Genomic DNA, 20,639 nt, shown 5'->3' on the forward strand with positions numbered 1-20,639 from the left:
ATTCATTGCAATAACATCAATCATAGCGAACTCATTTGGTATTAATATGGATGTAATGTGAAAATGAATAATGCACACAGGAGTTTTTATATTCCTATTTTAGAAAAATAGTTATGAACAATGTATTTCTCTTTCCATTGTCAAATCAGTGCCTCTGAGAGGTTTTCTATCAATTACCTTCATCATCATTCCAGTTGAAATCTTGTCAGAGCAAACATATTTCAAAGGATTATATCCAACTCCATTACAGCATTCCTGGCTCTTTGGAATAAGTTCAGTCTCACAGCATTTTACTGGCACTGGGTCATTCTTTTTAACATGTGCTTTAGACTCTCCACTGGAAGCTGAGCAGCATATGGTATCTGACATATTCACATAATCCAGCCCACAACAGAACATCCCTGCAACAATAAAATGTTATATATGAATATGAAATTTTAAAAAAAGAGAAGAAAACTGAGGTTGCTATAAAGTTTGGTATAAAAATGTCAGACTCAGGCTGAAATGGTACAATAGCTTAGGTAGCATTTCCCTAGCATGGTGATTTAAATGTACAGTGAGGGGTCCTTCCGACCAAGAGCACTAGACACTAATTAGGTAAAGAACACACAAGAGGAAGTGTACTAAAAATCATTCAGCAGGGGGCCAAACTTCTCTGAAGCTCTGTAAAAAAAAAAAAATGATCTGATTTCTGTCATGAGAATTACCTGCCCATTTTGTGATGATAACATCTTGTTATGGAAGAAGTGGTAGTTAAACCACAGGAACTCAGAAGAAATCTTTAGAAAGTCACAAGGGAGAAGTCACCCAGGCACTCTGGGACAAGAGGCTAGGCAGTGGAGAGGGAGCACCATCCTAGAACTGGAGACATTGCCTAAGCATCTTGTAAGTTTCTGCCTGCCTTTGTCTAAGATACAGATAGATGCTGCTTGTGAACCCAGCAGCATCTGTAGCCATCCTTGGCTCATAAGAGAGATTTGTTTTCAAAACCAGCTGATCATGCTCACTGATCAGGTAAACCAGTTGGCCAGCATTTTTTCAGCTGCAAGTAGATCCATTGCTAGATATGGGTAAGAGGTGCAGGGTAGTGGCAGAAAGACCTTGTGGGGACAATCATTAACCCTCACTTCTCAGTGAAAGACAGGTGTACCTGAAATACCAAAGAGCCTCCTTTCTCCCACCCAATTCAGTGTAACTTCCTGAGTTCACATCATTTAGATCTTGCCATAGAAGAGACACAGCAAAAATACAGACATAAAAGGCTGAACAAGCAAACAATGCTCTAGAGTCAGATTAAACTAGAAATTAAGGTACGTATACCTCATGTCACTGGGCTATCATAGTAGAATTTCTATCCAGTTACACAGCAGTGCGATGTGATGAATGATTTATTTTAATTATAATTTTGTTTATTTATTATTAGTCCCAACTGATAACATAAAGAGACTCAACTTCAAAGTGCCCTGGGGTCCTAAATTGTTTAATCTGGTCCTGTACAAATACCTACACTATGAAATATCCCCTTAGTAACAGACAAATGAATTTTAAGTACTTTTTAGATTATAAAAAAAAAAAAAATCACTGAAAGTAGACACCGATTTGACACATGCCATAAGAAAGATGTTTGTCCACTCATGACTCCAAAGGACCCTCTCACTGACCTTTCCACTTTGAAAAAAATTTCAATATTAAAACATTTTAAGTTTTGATTAGTAATAAACATTGATCATTACTACATTTCATCACCATGTTTAAAGGTGATGTATGTCCAAAGTAATTGGTTTAAAAGTAAACTGTGGGGTTTTTTTTGGTACTTTACTATTAATTTTAGTTGTTTTTAACATTTCTTGGGAAAGCTCCTTCAGAAAAATACACACTGCAGCGCTATCATTGTAGTCTGAGTCTTGATTACGATGGGTAAAATTCACATACACACACAAAAAATCCACAGCTTCAAGTTTTATATTGTTTGTGCATGTTTTTTCCTGCTGCCTTCTGATCAGACATTTAAATACAACCTTGGATTCTTTGCTGTCATTTTTTTTCTCTACTACTTTTCTTAAAATAATTCATGTTTCTATTTTAAAGAGCAATCAAAATCTGAAAACCGGCCCTTTAGGGAGCAGAATACATTCTCTGCCTCCACTCCCAAATTACTTTATGGTTCCACCATGCTTTCAGTATAAAATCAAAATGCAGACATTGACCTAATTCCAAACTCCTAATCAGTCATCTGATCGCTCTGAGGGACTTTTGACAGGTCAACTAAATTTTTGATAATGAACTGTTTTTACACTAGAAAAAAAAAGAAAAGATGCGTTCTTTCACAAAGAGCTTCATCTTTGTTTCACGGAATTAAAATTTTCAGCCAAGATTTCACTCACATAACAAGAAGTGACTCCCTTTCTAGTTTCTTTGGTAAACCATTACTTCTTTAATTATTATCAACCTTGTTCCAGGGTGATAAATTGCTAATTACTTAATACCCTAATCAGCGTTCATTCTTTGCACAGATAAACTGTGACAGTGCCATTAATTTAAATAGTAATTTCACTTAATGGCCAGAACGGCACACCAGATTTTTATGCAGCATTTTCTGAAGACTGCATCCATCACCGCAATATTCTGACATAAAGATGTCTGACGCGCACTAACTCACTTAAGCAGAGCAGATGTTGCCGAACAGAGCTTGGTAGTAATTCCCAGAGTGCATCACTTCAGCATGAATGAGCTGCACACTCAGGGACAGACAAGCTTCTGAAACTGCATTGCAATAACTTTTGACCCTACCTAATTTATCACATGGAGCACTTGACTTTTGAACTTTGACACAGAGAAGGCACAGTTTTAAATACGCCCAAAGAAAAACAAAATGGGTCATGTATCATTGATGGATTGATCTATACTTCCAGAGGCTCTTCATTAAATCTGTACAAATGTGGAGATTCTCTTTGAACAAGATGCAGATATTATTAAAGGGGTGGAGTATGCACTGAACTATTAGATATTTCTTTTTGAGATCAAACAACCTATATTGGTTTTCCAAACAGCATATATATCCAATGGATAGCTTCCACTGTATTGGATACAACTGAAAAATAGTGAAGGAAATAATATTTTTACTCATAATATTATGAATACTTCCAATATGTTACCAACACTTACTTATTGTCCATGGCTGAAAGGAGAGCATTTATAAACATCTAATCCTGATTAGTTTCTAAATCATTAATTCTATAAAACAAGTGCTCCATTAAAAAAAAGCCTAAGAATTAGCATGCTTTTGAGATAAAAATAATATAGTCATAAAAAACAGAGTCTGGAATATGACAAATCATTGTGGAACTCTGGGACTGACCATGGAGACCGTGTTTTAAGCCATGGGATTATATTTTAGGTTTAGAAGAATGTTTAAAAAAAAAAAAAAAAAGACTTGTGATTAGTCATCCTAAGGACAAACATAAAGTTGATGGCAGAACAGGAAAGAAAAGAAATGCATCTTTTCTTCACCAGCAGATGGCTCTATGACTACCCCCACAAAACTGAGACAGGGTAGGGTGAAAACATTTCCCAAATCATTGCAGTGTATTTCATAGCGTTTATACATTACACTTTTCAAAAGTTCATTATGTCATACGGAAATCTTCCTGGGAACTCTTCTTTCAATACAAGTCTTGCACAATGGATTTCTGTAATGTATTTTCCTCTTTGCAAAGCCCCCAAATCCCATCTATGTAACAGGATTAGCCATTCATTCTATTGCTGTCCCAGTCAAGGATATGGAAACTCAGAACCTTATTCTAGAAGAGTTTCAACCCAGAGTTTCATACCTAAGACTGCATGGACAACACAGATAATAGAACTAAAGCAATCTATTCCAAAGGTATGTCATCATCAGTTCCTCTTGGCTAACGGAAAATCTTGTCCTCTCTGCATGACAGAGAGGCTTTAGTTTTCATCTTTTAATATGAAGGGGTATAATCAAGTCAAACCCAAGACTGATGGCACAGATGATAAAACCATATAAGCAAACACTACGAATAAAAAGAGTAATAAAGAGGTTGAAAATATAGTCAAAGAAAATGGTTAAGAATACATATCCACCGAAATGACGAGCATGACTTTCATCCCGAGGTACCTGTATAACACTCCTACACAACTCATCTGCCCAGAGAGAGCACTAAAAACATAAACGCTACCCCAGCACTTCTGTTCCAACAGCATCTGTTAATTCACTCCATTTATAAAATACATATTGACAAAGACAACTGAACTGGGACCAGGGAGATTTGATTTGGTGTGAGAAAGTCAATTCAATGTGATTTTGTTAAAGGGCTCCTGCAGGCAAATAAAAGAGTTTAAGTAATAAAGTACATAAAGAGATGTTTTATGAGCCAGCCTGGTCTCGTGGCAGGCACACAATGCCAGGCAGGGAGAGAGGCCAGGCTTAGGAACAATATTATGAGATCCAAACCCTCATGCAGCAGGTATGGTGTTGCTAGGTTGAGGAGAGAAAGGGCCATATGGATATTCTGGAAGGTCATTGAGGTCATAATCATTAGGGGCGACAGGAGGGAGCGGCAACAGAGAGAGGAAAAAAGACATGTGGAACGTGTCTATTTTCAGTGAAACCTGCAGGGAGGTCAAGAGACCAAAAAGAGATTTTTTTTTTCCTTTTTAAAAGGCTCATTTCTTCAGTCCACCATGATTACTAGAGTTGGTGGAACTGTCGAAGGTCAGGAGGACTGTGGAACTAATTTTGAGTCACAGGAATTGAGGAATGTCACAGTTTGCTTAAGAAATATTTGGATAGTATGGGTATCTTATTGAAATTCGGGGATTCTGAAGTTTGGGCCCATGAGTGGACTTCAAGGGCATGTGAAATGGCAGGCAAATTTTTGTGTGTATCCTACATATTACTATTTGAAGTGAGGGTATGCCACTTTCAAAAGACTCTACCAGGAGTGTACAACATTCAAAAGATTCAGAACCCTTGTCCTAGTGGACAGTCTATGCTTAGGAAAGGTACTTTTGGCAAGAATGTTTTAACAGACTTAAATTTGCTTTTGTTTTTGGCAATAATGTCTTAAGGGACTTATCTTTCTGTCTCCTTCACATCCATTTTGCCACTCAAATCTGATTTATCTCAAATCACAGTTATTATTATCTCATCAACTCTTCCCTGAGTACCAAACAAGGTTCAAATCCTTTTGGCTCTTCAGGTTTGTCTCCCTCTATTTGCTTACACGCTGTGTCTACCTCCAATAAACCCAACTGCTCACCCCTACCTAGACATGCTTTGCTGCTGCTGCCAAGTCGCTTCAGTTGTGTCCCGACTCTGTGCGACCCTATAGATGGCGGCCCACCAGGCTTCCCCATCCCTGGGATTCTCCAGGCAAGAACACTGGAGTGGGTTGCCATTTCCTTCTCCAATACATGAAAGTAAAAAGTGACATGCTTTACAGGCTGCTAATTTCACACTTTAGATCAGGCTATGCCCTCTAGCTGAAACATCCTTCTTCCATCCATGCATCTCAAAATCCCACTCTTTGTTTGTGGTTCTGATCCAGTAGTTTAGCTTTCTCCATCACCTTGGATGGAGTGATCACTCAGTTTTAAGACTATTATTATATATTCATCCTTCTCATATGCCTATGTTTAAACATACAGGCACTTTTCTCCTTGATAAGATTGCAAGTCCTTAAGGATAAAAATAGAATCTTAGCCATTTTATACCCACAAAGCACTGAGAATATTTTGAACATAATCACAACACAATATACATTTATTGAATGAAGGAATATGGCAATTGACTAAAAATAAAAACAACAGAAGAACAACAATGTTAAAATGAGACACTGCTGCTGTTTTAAAACTCTGGCTCATTATGGTATTTGGGGGGGCAACACTTTTGCATCCCCACTTCTCTATAACAATGGTTCTGTCTTTAATGGGTCTGTTTTCAGCTAACCCATCCAAAGGAATGAGTTACTCAACTGATTAGTCATAGTACAGGATAACTAACTAATGGTCATGATTTTCTAGTAGAGTAAGCCTTAAAGCATTGGTTCTTAAAGTTTGACGTCAGGACCCCTTTATACTTTCACAAATAAATCAGGATTACAAATCGCTTTTGTTTATGTGGGTTATATTTGTTGATATTTACTAGATTAGGTCCCATCACTTCATGGCAAATAGATGGGGAAACAGTGGAAACAGTGGCTGACTTTATTTTTTTGGGCTCCAAAATCACTGCAGATGGTGACTGCAGCCATGAAATTAAAAGACGCTTACTCCTTGGAAGGAAAGTTATGACCAACCTAGATAGCATATTAAAAAGCAGAGACATTACTTTGTCAACAAAGGTCCATCTAGTCAAGGCTATGGTTTTTCCAGTGGTCATGTATGGATGTGAGAGTTGGACTATAAAGAAAGCTGATCACCAAAGAACTGATGCTTTTGAACTGTGGTGTTGGAGAAGACTCTTGAGAGTCCCTAGGAACTGCAAGGAGATCCAACCAGTCCATCCTAAAGGAAATCAGTCCTGAATATTCATTGGAAGGACTGATGTTGAAGCTGAAACTCCAATGCTTTGGCCACCTGATGCGAAGAGCTGACTCATTTGAAAAGACCCTGATGCCGGGAAAGATTGAAGGCAGGAGGAGAAGGGGACGACAGAGGATGAGATGGTTGAATGGCATCACCGAGTCAATGGACATGGGTTTGGGTGGACTCCAGGAGTTGGTGATGGACAGAGAGGCCTGGTGTACTGTGGTTCATGGGGTCACAAAGAGTTGGACATGACTAAGTGACTACACTGAACTAGATTAGAGCTTAATACTGAAATGTTTGAGATAGGTATTCACTAATTCACCTAAAATAATAATAAATATATAACATGTTAATATAAATATTTTTGAAAAATAAGCACATTTCCAAACTAAGAAAAATTAGCAAGAAGAATGACATTGTTTTACATTAATGAAAGTCTTTTTAACATCTGGCTTAACAGAACTACCTGAATTCTCCTGTTTGTACATTCAACTGTTGCAATATCATGGAAGCAACCTAAATGTCCATCAACAGATGAATGGATAAAGAAGACGTGGCATATATATACACAATGGAATGCTACTCAGTCATAAAAAAAGAATGAAATTGTGTCATTTGTAGCAACATGGGTGGACTTGGAGGTCATTAGACTAAGTGAAATAAATCAGATGGAGAAAGACAAACACAGTGTGTTATCATTTATACGTGGAATCAACAAACTAGTGAATATATAACAAGAAAGAAGCAGATTTATAGATACAGAACAAATAAGTGGTTACTAGTGGGGAGAGGGAAGGGGGAAGAGGTAAAGTAACGGTAGGAGATTAAGAGATAAAAGGTACTATGTATAAAAGTAAGCAACAAGGATAGATTTTATACCATAGGGAATATAGTCAATATTTTATAATAACTATAAATAGAATGAAAGTGAAAGTGTTAGTTGCTCATTCATGTTCAACTCTTTGGGACCCCAGGGACTGTAGTCTGCCAGGCTCCTCCTCTGTTTATGGAATTTTCCAGGCAAGAATACTGGAGTGGTTAGCCATTCCCGTCTCCAGGGCATCTTCCCAACCCAGGGATCGAATCCAGGTCTCCTGCATTGCAGGTGGATTCTTCATTAATTCTTTACTGTCTCAGGCACCAGGGGAGCCCATGAGTAGAACACAACCTTTAAAAATTGTGAATCACTATATCGTATACATATAACATATAATATTGTACATCAATTATATTTCAACTAAGAAAACCAGAAAACTCTTCCGCAGCATTACATGTCATGGAATCTCTGGACAACTCCACTGTATAGTATGAGAAAATGAAGGTGAATAGGTTAGTATGAAATAGTTTAATATTATTGTGAAAATACTTTTGATCTCGCCTTCAGAATTCCCTGGGCCATACTTTAAAAGTCGCTGCTTTAGAGCCTAGCACGCATTCACAGTGCCTCTTCTTCTAACTTTGGCACATGTGTGGTGTGCAGTCAGTCTCTCTCTTTTTTTCTGGTCATCCCCCAAATGTTTGCAACTTGGTAGTTATTGGGCCTGCTCATCTGTTCTGATAAACATTGATGTGGTTTGGGTCGGAGAGTATCCAGTGCTTGTTCAGTTATCAGAATGCTCATAAAGGTTAAGAGCTTAACTATAGGGATGGAGTTAGCAACACTTCCTAGTCACAGTGGCAGGAGATTCACAGGCAAATCTCCCAGCCTCCCTTGCATTTAGGTATCTATAGATAGCTGAGTTTCAATAAACTGTAAATAAAAGTACCTGCTATTCCTAGGTCTGGCCAAAAAAAAAAAAAAATCCACATCTGTTATTTTATACTCTTTCCTTCTTGTAATTGCAGGACTAGATACAATTCCCAGGTAATTTGAGACTCTACTTGTCGAAAACAGCAGCACTTTCAACAATCAGAACGATTGTGGGAAAGAGAGCTACCTGGATGACAACATTCACATCACATCCTATTATATGGGAAAGAAATGAACCTCCATGGCATTTGAACCTTTATAAACTTTGAGATTCATTTACAATAACGATGAGCGATACCTGAAGTAATACAGCCACCGACTTGACGTGTGAATTGGAAAACGTTTTTAACTTCCATTAGAAGTATTTCTGTTTCTTCATCTGTAAAATGGAGATAATAATAGTACCTATCTCATAGGGTTTCCTCTAAGGATGAAACATGTCAATGTATATGAAGCACATAGAACTCAGCTTGGCAAACAGTGAAAGTAGAATGTTGCCTGCTTTTTCATATTGTAATATTTTTAAGTCTTTATTGAACCTGTTACAATATTTCTTTGGTTCTATGTTTTGGGGTTTTTGGCCATGAGGCATGTGGGATCTTAGTTCCTCTGCCCAGGGATTGAACCGCTGCTCTCTGTACTAGAAGTCAAAGTCTTAACCACTGGGCCACCAGGGCAATCGTTGCTATAATTTGTCTCCTGCTCTTTGTATACATCTTTTGCCAGTAAACAGTACCTTGGAGTTCCTTGGACTGCAAGGAGATCAAACCAGTCCATCCTAAAGGAAATCAACCCTGAATATTCATTGGAAGGACTGATGCTGAAGCTGAAGCTCCAATACTCTGGCCACCTGATGTAAGGAGGTGACTCATTAGAAAAGATCCTGATGCTGGGAAAGATTGAAGGCAGGAGGAGAAGGGGATGACAGAGGACAAGATGGTTAGATGGCATCACTGACTCAATGGACATGAGTTTGAGTAAGCTCCAGGAGATGGTGAAGGACAGGGAAGCCTGGTATGCTGCAGTCCATGAGGTCACAGAGAGTTAGACACAGCTGAGCAACTGAATAACAAGGAGACACTGGGCTGGATTTCTTGACTGGCTATATTTCTTGGCTATATTTATAATACTAGTCTTTTACAAATACTCTCCATGGAGGAAATTTCTGAAATGACTGTGCATCTACATTGGACACTTGTGTATGTATTATCTGATTTAATATAACATTCAATTTTGAAGAAGATCTTGGAAGGTTGGTTTTTCCTTTTTGTTTTTGTTTTTTTTTTTTTTTTCCTGGCAAAGTCAAGTTTCTTGTTCGCTTATAAGACCGATCCAGAGGTAATCCTTAAATTCCTCAGGTCAATGAAAATGTCATAGTTGAAATCTAATTCTGTTGTATGTAGGACAACTATTCACTCTTACTATTTTATGGACAGTTGATGGAAACCATCATAGTGAAATAGAACTATCAGCCAAGTTGACAGCATATATATTAAAATCTTCCTCTAGATATATCCCACTGGTTTGGATTTTTAAAATGCCTAAGATGGATACAACTGTGGATGCAGAGAGGTGATCTACAACTTCACAGAATAGTAAATGCCCTGGAAATACCCTTGATGGCTATTCAAAGATAAAAATAAATAACCAGAAATCAGGGGTGTTTTTTTTTGTTTTTTTTTTTTTTTCTGGTTCAAATAAGATTAGTCTTTCCCACATTGGGAGGATTGAAATTTAATTATGAATAATTAAATTTAGTATTTCTTATTTATATAAGGGCTACCAAAATACTGAGAGTCTATATTCTTATTAAGGGACAAGATTTTGGAATAGCCAGGATTGATACTTTCAATAATTTTGATTAACTTCATAATGGAAGAGCTCCTCTTAATAGTTTACATCAGAACTTTACAGAAAAGAGAATGTATAAAAGAATGTGGTATTTAACAATAAAACTATAATACTTTAAATAATTGTTACTTTTATTATGGATAATTCTTTGATGTTTTTTGAAAAGAGAAGAAATCATAGAAAGATAGTGGAGACTTCATAGTTCATCTCCATCAAGATACTATGATGTCCTGAAATCTTAACTTGGAGGGGCTAGAGTTCCAACACATAATAGTTGTAGGGGTAGCTTTCCCTTAAAGCTCAGGAAACTTGATCTTCAAGGTCCTTTGCTTGCATAAGCCCCTTTCAAGGCAATGATAGTCATATTTTTATGAAATTTTCAAATGTATGATATATAACTACAATTTGTTTTGGCCACTGTCTCTTGCCCTTTTAACTTGCCCTCTGTTATATGTGTCCTCATATTGATTAAGATTGGGGTAACCATGGACCTTTTTGAACTCAAACTAAGGGGAAGTTGAGTCTGGGGAATATTTAGTTTGGGTTCAGTAGGTAAATTTATATGATTTCAGTTACTTTCTTTAAAAAATTGTCAAGGCTTAAATATGTCATTTTAACCACAATTTGAAAAGATAAGGAATGTAAGAAATCACAAACCTTTAATTTGTATGCATGTAAAGGAAAGGTTTAAAGAAAGATCAGATAGAAAAATTAATATAATATGAGACAAAAGCTATAAAAATGAACAATGGAATCAGTTGAAATATTCTGACATCAAGAAGAAAACTGTAACAAGATAAATTTCAAATCATACCCAAAGTAGGAAACTATTAAAAGAAAATGATGGATCTAGGATTGAAGCAATGCATAAGCAATTTGATTACTTTGATCATACAAATTATGAACAGAAATAACTCATATTGGAAAAATCTAAACTTCTTATTCATTTGTAGATAAAACAATGGCATCTATGACAAAATACAACTTATAAATTCAGTCATACAGTAAGGATATCCATGAAAATTGGTAATGATGCTGTCAAGTCAACAAATAGCTAAGACGAGTCACTGCAAATCACCTTAAGACAAAAAAAGTTAAAATGTCTGAAAGCTTTAAAAAACACTTGGTAGGTATTTCTCCAAATTTGACAATAATCAAACATTTCTATAAAATTATAATGATGAGTTGTGAAGCTTAAAGTCACTTTTATAAACTTAAAATCATTAAAAAATATTTTGATCAACTATGTAATAGGAAAGATTGAATTATCTATTCTTTCTAGATAATATCTTTCTATTCTCTCTAGATAATTACAGTACAAAGCCATTTTTATATGAAAAGGTGACCAAGGGTGTAAGTTAAACATGTCAGGGGAAAAAATAGAGAGAGATGCCAGAAGTTATATAATTAAAATTATAATTCTTATAATTTATTTTTCCCTTAGAAATATTTACTTTTATATTTTGTTTTGTTTTCATCATTTTGTTTTCTTAAAGACCATTGCCCCAATTTTATACCTTTCAGGTGTGCCCAAATCTAGATCTGACTAAATGTGTAATCGTGCAAATGTCTAATCTCTGTGCCTCAGTTTCCTCATTTAAAAACGTGAATAATAATTGTAACCATGTTGTAAAGATTAATTGAGGTAATAATGTATAAAACACTGGGCATGGTACCTCCTAGGTAGTAAGTACTCAATGACAATGATTGCTATTAATGTTAATTTAATAGCTATAGCAAAAAGGGAGTAAAAGAATTTGTACACAACATCATCAATAATAATTTGTATCTTATCAGTATTGTGGTGAATTATTCTCTTGGTCCAGAACCAATGCATTCATATGTTTGTTTGCTTTTTGGTGGACATGACACTTTTCAAGAAGAAAGAGTATTGGTCCGTTTTTATGAAATATATCACACGCACATAAAAATGTGAGATTACATTTTTCTTTATTAGACAGTGTGTAGTTAGTTGTTGCATCAGATGTAATTAAAATAAACTTTCATTACTTATATGTTTTATATCTAAGGCAAATCTGTCAACTTCTCTGCTTCACAGATTCCCCGTTTACTGAAAAGTAGACAAGGCTCCCTTACCTGGAAGGCGACTGTATACCACACCTTCTTCCTCTCCCCCGCAGCACTCAAAATCTTTGCTCACAATCTGTCCACCACAGCACTGCTGGCCATGGCCATCATGGAGCCTCCCAGCACAGCAAATCTGCTTTCCTGAGGTGGAGTACGGCATTCTGCCACAGCAGGAGTTGCCTAGGCCAGCGGAAACCCGATTGTGCTGTTCATCTGGACAACATACTTCACCTGTCAATTTAGGACAATAACCATCATTGCATGAGTTAAAAAAATATGCTTTGACTCACAACTAAATGTTATCACAACGATCTTGCAGATGCCAACCAGTTGACAGGATATTGTCATACTAGAGATACAAAATCTCAATACAACTTCAAAATTTTTACATTAAGGTGTATGAACATTTTTGCACTGAAGGTGTATAAACATGTTTCAATTTTGCACTAAAGGGGATAAACATGTATAAACAAACATGTTGAAGGTATATAAACATGACATACACATATGCCAACTTAGAGGCAAGGCCATATTGCTTATTTTCTCTCTGATGGCTACTACATGAGCACATGAAGTTCTGGTGACATGGATTAAGTGGCATTATAAAAAGATCTGTGTACAAATACTTTTCTATCTATTTAGTATAATTTTTTTTGGAAAATGGGATGGATTCAGAAAACAATTCTTAATACATTCATATTGCTTTTGATTACAATTTACTTAATCAAACCATATTTATTTAATCAAACAAAGTATTTCCAGTGAAAAGGTTAATTAAGTGAGAAGAGGTAAAAATACTATAATCAAGTCTGCATATTAGTATTTTGCTGAACTATGGTGGACACTGAATTTCACTGATATAGTTACATCTACATTTACCCTTCACATGATATTCTGGGAAACCTGAGATAAGAATAAAATAATCTTTTGCCTAGTGCCTTGGGAGAAAAGGGTTCAAATATTCTAAATATCAGTAGTCTGCTTTCTTTTCTTTTCTTTTTTTTTTTGTATGAAGCATTGTCTAAAAGATAGGAGAACGCTAAACACAGAAAAAAATTTTTAATGGATTTTCTGAAGGATATTTTGGAAAAGACTAATAAGAAACTGGAAGATCTGAAAATCAAACTTCATCTTCCTTTTGTATCTCAGGACCAATTCTGGGTTGACCTCCTTCCTAACCCCCTGAACCGTGACCTCCTCTCCCTTTTGTCTTACTAATTTTCTCCTCCCCACATCTTCAGCAGACCCTTTTCTCTTTCCTCCACTGCCTCTTCTTAAACATATCTTTATCCCTGGATACTATCCCTTCATTAAATCTTATAAGGTATGTGAATATGATGGTCAACCTGGCAGGTTTTACAGATTTAAATCAAGGTCCAGAAAAGATTTGCATAATCTAGTTAATAACTTGCCAAACCGTCTTAAGAAAAGGCACAAAATCTGTGAAGAATTAAGGATTGCCTCAGGAATTCATAGTCCTCGACTCCCTGATCTGTCAGTTAGCTCATCTTCCTATGAAGCCAGGATATGCCAAAACTTGATTAGTAAAAGCAAGATGAACTGCTAACCAAAATGATATTTAAAATATGGGATAATATTTAACTATTGGCCGATATATAAAGAGCACAAAAATAGGACAAGAACTCTTAGCAGTTATCCCTGAGGTCTTTCTTGTCCAAAATTTATTGGTCAAAAACCCATCCCACTAGATGAAATGGACAAATACTGTAACCTACCAAGACTAAATCATGAAGAAATATAAAGTCTGAATAGACTGATAGCTAGTAACAGGATTGAATCACTAATCAAAACCTCCTAGCAAAGAAAAGTCCTGGACTAGATGGCTTCACTGGAGAATTCTCTCAAACAGTCTTTCTTTCTTTCTTTCAGTAGCACATTAAAAGGATTATACAACATAACCAAGTGGGATTTATTCTTGAAATGCAAGGATAATTCAACATACCAAAAAACATACTCGGTGTAAAACAACCATATTAGTGGAACGAAAGAAGGAAAACATATGGCCATCTCACTTGTACAGAAAAAGCATTTGACAAAATTCAAAACTTTTCTATTAGAAAAACAATTAAAAGACCAGAAGTAGGAGAGAATACCTCAACACAATAAAAAGCATATGAGAAAACCCTACAACTAATGTTATACTCAATATTATACTCAAGAAATCATTTCTTCTAGGATCAGGAAGATGACAAGGATCTGATTTTCACCATTTCTATTCACATAATATTTAAAGGATAACCAGAGCAATCTGGCAAGAAAAAGAAATGAAAGGCATCAATACTGGAATGGAAGAAGTAAAATTTATCTCTGTTCACAGACAAAGTAATTTCATGGGTAGAAAACCCTAAAGATTTCACACTCAAAACCCAATCTGAACTAATAAGAGAATTCAGCAGAGTTGCAGCATATAAAGTCAACATACAAAATATATATTATGAAAATAAAAATGAAAAATTTGTAAAGGAAATTTAAAAAACAATTTTATTTACAATAATATAAAAGCACCTAAGAATAAGCTTAATCAAGGAGGTAAAGGAAATGTACAATGAAAACTACAAACTGTGGCTAAAAGAAATTAGGATTAAATTGGATATTCCACATTCAAGGATTAGAAGACCTAATATTGTTAATATGTCAATATTACACAAAGGGATCTGATTCAATGCAATCCCTATTAAAATCCCAATAATACTTCTTGCAGAAATAGAAAAATCAACTTTAATATTCATATGGAGTCTCCATGTACCTCAGATAGCCAAATAATCCTAAAAAAGAACAAAGTTGGCAATCTCACATTGCTTGATTTCAAACCTTACAGTAAAGCTACGGTAATCAAAACGATGTGATCCTAGTACAAAGACAGACATATAAACCAATGAAACCAAATAGAGAGCACAGAAATAAAACCTTGCATATATAATCAAACGATTTCCCAAAAGGATGTCAAGACCATTCACTGGGGGAAAGGACCCTCTTTTCAACAAATGTCAGTGGAAAAACTAGACATCCAAATGGAAAGAATGAAGTTGAACCCATATCTTATACTATATACAAAAATGAAATAAAAATGGACCCAAGACCTAAATGTAAAAGCTAAAACCATATAGTTTTAAGGAGAAAACATAGGAGAAAAGTTTAATGACATTGGCTTTGGCAATAATTTCTTGGGTATGACACCAAAAGCACAGGCAATAATAGGAAAAATAGATCATTCAGACTTCATCAAAATTAAAAAGTATTAGGCATGCAAAGATACTACCAACTGATTAAAACTATGACCCATAGGAGAAAGTAGTTGTAAATCATATATTTAATAAGGTACCAACATGCAGAATACATAAAGAACTTCTACAACTCAACAGCAAAAACACAATCCAATTAAAATATGGGCAAACGATACATATGGGCTTCCCTGGTGTCTCAGATGGTAAAGAATCCACCTGCAATGTGGGAGACCTTGGTTCAATCCCTGGTTGGGAAGATCCCTTGGAGGAGGGCATGGCAACCCACCTACTCCAGTATTCTTGCCTGGAGAATCCCCACGGACAGAGGAGCCTGGCAGAATACAGTCCATGGGGTTGCAAAGAGTCAGACATGACTGAGCAATTAAGCACACACACACACACAAAGGATACATGTAGACATTTCTCTAAAGAAGATACATATATATATATACATATACGCACACACAAATGACCAGTAAGCACAAATATGTTCAATATTATGGATTATTAGGGAAACGTGTATCAAAATCACAATTAGATACTATTTCACACCTAGTTATGGTTACTATAAAAACAAAGCAAAAATAGAAAACAACAAGTGTTAGCAAGAAAATGGGGAAATTGGAACCCTGTGCACTGCTGTTGAGAATGCAAAATGGTGCAGCCACTGTGGATAACACTATAGCAGTTCCTCAAAAAATTAAAAACACAGAGTTACCATATAATATCGGAATTCCATTTTTTGCGTGTATAGCCAAAAAATCGAAAGCAAGGACTTGAATAGATAGTTGTACAGCAGTGTTTACAACAGCCTTATTCACAACAGTCAAGACATGTAAGCAGCTCAAATGTCCCTCCTCAGATGACCAGATAAACCAAATGTTGTAAATACATACAATGGAATATCATTCAACCTGAAATAGGAAGGGAATTCTGACATGTGCTACAACATGGATGAACCTTGAAAACGTTAAGTGAAGTAAGCCAGTCACAAAAGGACCATTATTACATGATTCTACTTATATGAAGTACCTAGGGAAAAGGAGAAAGGATTTACTGAGAACAGTGAAGTAACTGTATCTGTTATGTTTTTCTAGGTGAGAGGTTTCTCCTCTCCGGTCTGCAATGTAGTTCCCATTTCTTAAATCTTTGCAGCTAGAGAATGAGCAGTGTCCCTTGTTGGAAGACTTTCTTTACCATAATGTGTCACACGGTCCAGGGGAAACATCATTTAATTAAACATCACTTAGGACAATGGTGGGCTTAGAAGAACAGTGTATATACTTATATTGGGGAAAACCAATCCTTTAAAAAAAATCCACTTCTGAGTATAACAAATATCAATTGGATATTTCAGTCATATTTCCCTGAATCCCTCAGAATGTTATTCAGTTACTGACAGAAGAAAAGGCTTCATAAAAAGAGGTGTGGATTATATCAATGAGAAGTAAAACTGATTTTTTTTCCCCTCAAAAAAGGGCTATTAGACATAAGATACAAGGATCAGTCACCTTCTCATTAACCTCTCAAAATGAATCTATTTCACGACAGGCTTGAAAATGTTTTCTCTTTAAAAGCTACCATGCAGTCTTAACAGTTAATTGTTATTCTTATCAAAGAATGACCCACATTAACATTTAGCTTGAGGTCATTAGCATATTTATAAAAAAAAAAGGGGAGTGGAAAGTGCATTCTTTTCTCTGCTGCTCTTTGTTATGGGGTTCTATGGAGGTAAGTTGTGAGAAAAAATGAAGTCAACATTACTCACCAAAATGAGGTAAATATTATTCACCAATATTTCAGACTTGTCTAGAAATATCAAAATGCCTAGATCTGTCTCAGTCTTGAACTGGCAGACTACTGAGTGAATTTTAATTACATTGAAATATAAGATAGTTTGGGGCTTCCCTGGTGGCTCAGTGGTAAAGAATACGCCTGCAATGCAGGAGATGTGGGTTTGACCCCCGGGTGGGGAAGATCCTCTGGAAAAGGAAATCGCAACCCACTCCAATATTCTTGTCTGGAAAATCCCGTGGACAGAGAAGCCTGGCAAGTTACAGCCCACAGGGTGGCAAAGAGCCAGACACAACTTAGTGACTAAAACCACCAAACAATAAGATGGTTTCGAGTCAACATGTTTTTCTTTCATGATGTAAACAGTGTTAAACCAGGTAATAAAGACTATTGGCTGAAGGCTGAGGTCACAATACAATATCTTCAATTAGGTACATTGAGATTAGTGATTAGAGCAAAACATTCTCTTTGATTATCCTATAAGATTGCAGTTTTTCCCTTTGATATCAAGGTAGGCATCCTCATCCTCTGAAAAATTAACCACTTAAAAGATCCAAATGTGGCCAATACTCAACAGAAAGGCTTGTATAATATCAATAAATGACCTTTGAGCTTCCAGGACTTATTTCATTTTTGGACCTTCTTTGGGGAAAAAAAGTTGAATTTTATTTGGAAATAGAATATAAGTAGATTGCTTTATTAGTTCAAGATCTGACAATTTGTGTTAGGATTGAGAAAGATGATGGGCAAATCTCTGAGGTGTTCATAGCTTTGACAAATGTAACCAAGTGATTTTCATCAATTTAAGGCAAAGTGGATATTTTTCAGAGTTGGGACAGTTCTTTGAAAATCACAACTTATTACAAATTGTAATGTGACTTGGAGATAAAAATGCAATTAGAGAAAAGCCTAATATGACCTATTGGTCTGAAGAATGGGAAGGATGGGATAGCAGAAAATTTTCATCTCACATCTGTGGTTGTAATTTTGAAGACAATTTTTTTTTTTTTTTTTGCAAAGGAGGAAAGATGTGAAATATAGTTGAAAATTCCCAAAGTGCAAATTATTTTGAGAGAGTAAAGCATTTGACAGTGTCTGATTGGTTGCCTAACACTATGATTTGTAGTATAACAAAGTTAAGACTAATCCTTAGTTACATCACCATTGTGTTTTCTTACTTGGAAAATCCAGTTGATTAAGAGTTCCTTAATTATGAAAGTATTTTCTTGCATAATAATTAGAAAAAAAATAGTACTTTTACAAAGAATTACGAAAGCATCTTTGTGGAAGAATCAAAAATAATAGTACTTTAACAAAGGTAGGTTTTCAAAATTAATTAATTAATCTATGTGAATCTGGGCATGTTATCGATTCTTTTTGAACCTCTTTCTATGTTAGGAAACTTGAGATAAAATACCACTGTCCTACAGTTGTGAAAAAAATATATGGTATCATATCATAATTAAAATCTTGAATACAGAGCCTGCCAGATGCTTGCTGTTTCATAAATGTTTTATAAATGCCAATTGTTGTCTTTGTTTTCAGTTATAGTCATTGGAAGCTGTTTTGAGTAGTTGAATTTGGAAAATGGCTTATTCAGTCAGCTGATAAGATAGAAGGAAAAGAAGGTGAGGAGGGAAAAATTCCTGATTGCTACTCTTTACTAATTCCACCTTGCTCTGCCAGGTGTAGAGTAACAAGGGGTACTGACAATGGGCTAGCCTCAGATAAATGGAATTTGTGATAACCATCCACCTAAGAATAATGCCATTCCAATCCAAAAGAAAGGTAATGCCAAAGAATGTTCAAACTACCACACAATTGCACTCATCTCATGTGCAAGCAAAGCAATGCTAAACATTCTCCAAGCTAGGCTTCAACATTATGTGACCCAAGAACTTCCAGATGTTCAAGTTGGATTTGAAAAGGCAGAGGAACCAGAAATCAAATTGGCAACATATGTGGGATCATAGAAAAAGCAAGAGAATTCCAGAAAACATCTGCTTCTGCTTCATTGACTGCATTAAAGCCTTTGACTGTGTGGATCACAACAAACTGTGGAAAAGTCTTACAGAGATGGGAATACCAGACAACCTTACATGCCTCCTGAGAAACCTGTATGTAGGTCAAGAAGCAACAGTTAGAACCAGACATGAAATAAAAGACTGGTTCAAAATTGGGAAAAGAGTACATCAAGGCTGTATATTGTCACCCTGCTTATTTAACTTCTATGCAGAGAACATCATGCAAAATGTCAGGCTGGAGGAAGCACAAGCTGGAATCAAGGTTGCAAGGAGAAATATCAACACCCTTAGATATCCAGGTGATACCACCTTTATGGCAGAAAGCAAAGAGGAACTAAAGAGCTTCTTGATGAAAGTGAAAGAGGACAGTGAAAAAACAGGCTTAAAACTCAACATTCAAAAAATGAAGATCATGGCATCTGGTCCCATCACTCCATGGCAAATACAAATGGGAAACAATGGAAACAGTGAGAGACTTTATTTTCTTGGACTCCAAAATCACTATAGATGGTGACTGCAGCCATGAAATAAGAAGACACTTGTTCCTTGGAAGAAAAGCTATAACCAATCTAGATAGCATATTAAAAAGCAAAGACATTACTTTGCTGACAAAGGGCCATGTAGTCAAAGCTATGATTTTTCCAGTATCATGTATGGATGTGAGAGTTGGACCATAAAGAAGGCTGAGCGCCAAATTGATGCTTTGGACTGTGGTATTGGAGAAGACTCTTGAGAGTAGCTTGGGCTGCAAGGAGATCAAATCAGTCAATTCTAAAGGAAATCAATCCTGACTATTCATTAGAAGAACTGATTCTGAAGCTGAAACTTCAATACTTTGGCCACCTGATGCAAAGTGCCAACTCATTGGAAAAGACTCTTGACACTGGGAAAGATTGAAGGCAGGAGGAGAAGGGGACGACAGAGGACAAGTTGGGTTGATGGCATCACTGACTCAATGGACATGAGTTTGAGCAAGCTCCGAGAGATGGTGAAGGACAGGGAAGCCTGGTAAGGTGCTGTCCATGGGGTCACCAAGAGTCAGACATGACTGAGCAACTGAACAGCAACAATAAGGAACAACGCATGCACCATTCAGGAGAGAAATGGAGAAAATGGAGAACAGTTTCATGGAGTGATACACCAAGAAATTCAGAGTTTATGATGAAGTAGTCAGCCATGTGAATAAAGTCACAAAAAAGGCAGTTACCCAGCTCTCCAGATATATTTCTTTATGTAGTACATATAACAAGTTCCTTGTATTTCCTCTCTGGTTTGTGCTTTGTCTTGCTTATATTTAAAGAAAGCTGAAACAGGAAATAATATCTAAAACCAAAC

At 36.1% G+C, this 20,639-nt stretch overlaps 1 protein-coding gene across 1 annotated transcript in view; it reads right to left on the reverse strand.

Annotated features, from left to right (window-relative positions):
- Positions 1 to 20,639, reverse strand: part of USH2A (usherin) — an 890,339-nt gene that overhangs the window by 211,581 nt on the left and 658,119 nt on the right. Inside the window, exons 50-51 of the mRNA XM_043922807.1 lie at positions 12,251 to 12,472; positions 178 to 401 (exon numbers count right to left, since the gene is read on the reverse strand). Of these exons, the coding sequence (XP_043778742.1) occupies positions 178 to 401; positions 12,251 to 12,472 (446 nt within the window). The remainder of the gene's footprint in view (positions 1 to 177; positions 402 to 12,250; positions 12,473 to 20,639) is intronic.

The sequence above is a fragment of the Cervus elaphus genome, chromosome 14, assembly GCF_910594005.1.
Source record: "Cervus elaphus chromosome 14, mCerEla1.1, whole genome shotgun sequence".
Taxonomy (NCBI): Eukaryota; Metazoa; Chordata; class Mammalia; order Artiodactyla; family Cervidae; genus Cervus; species Cervus elaphus.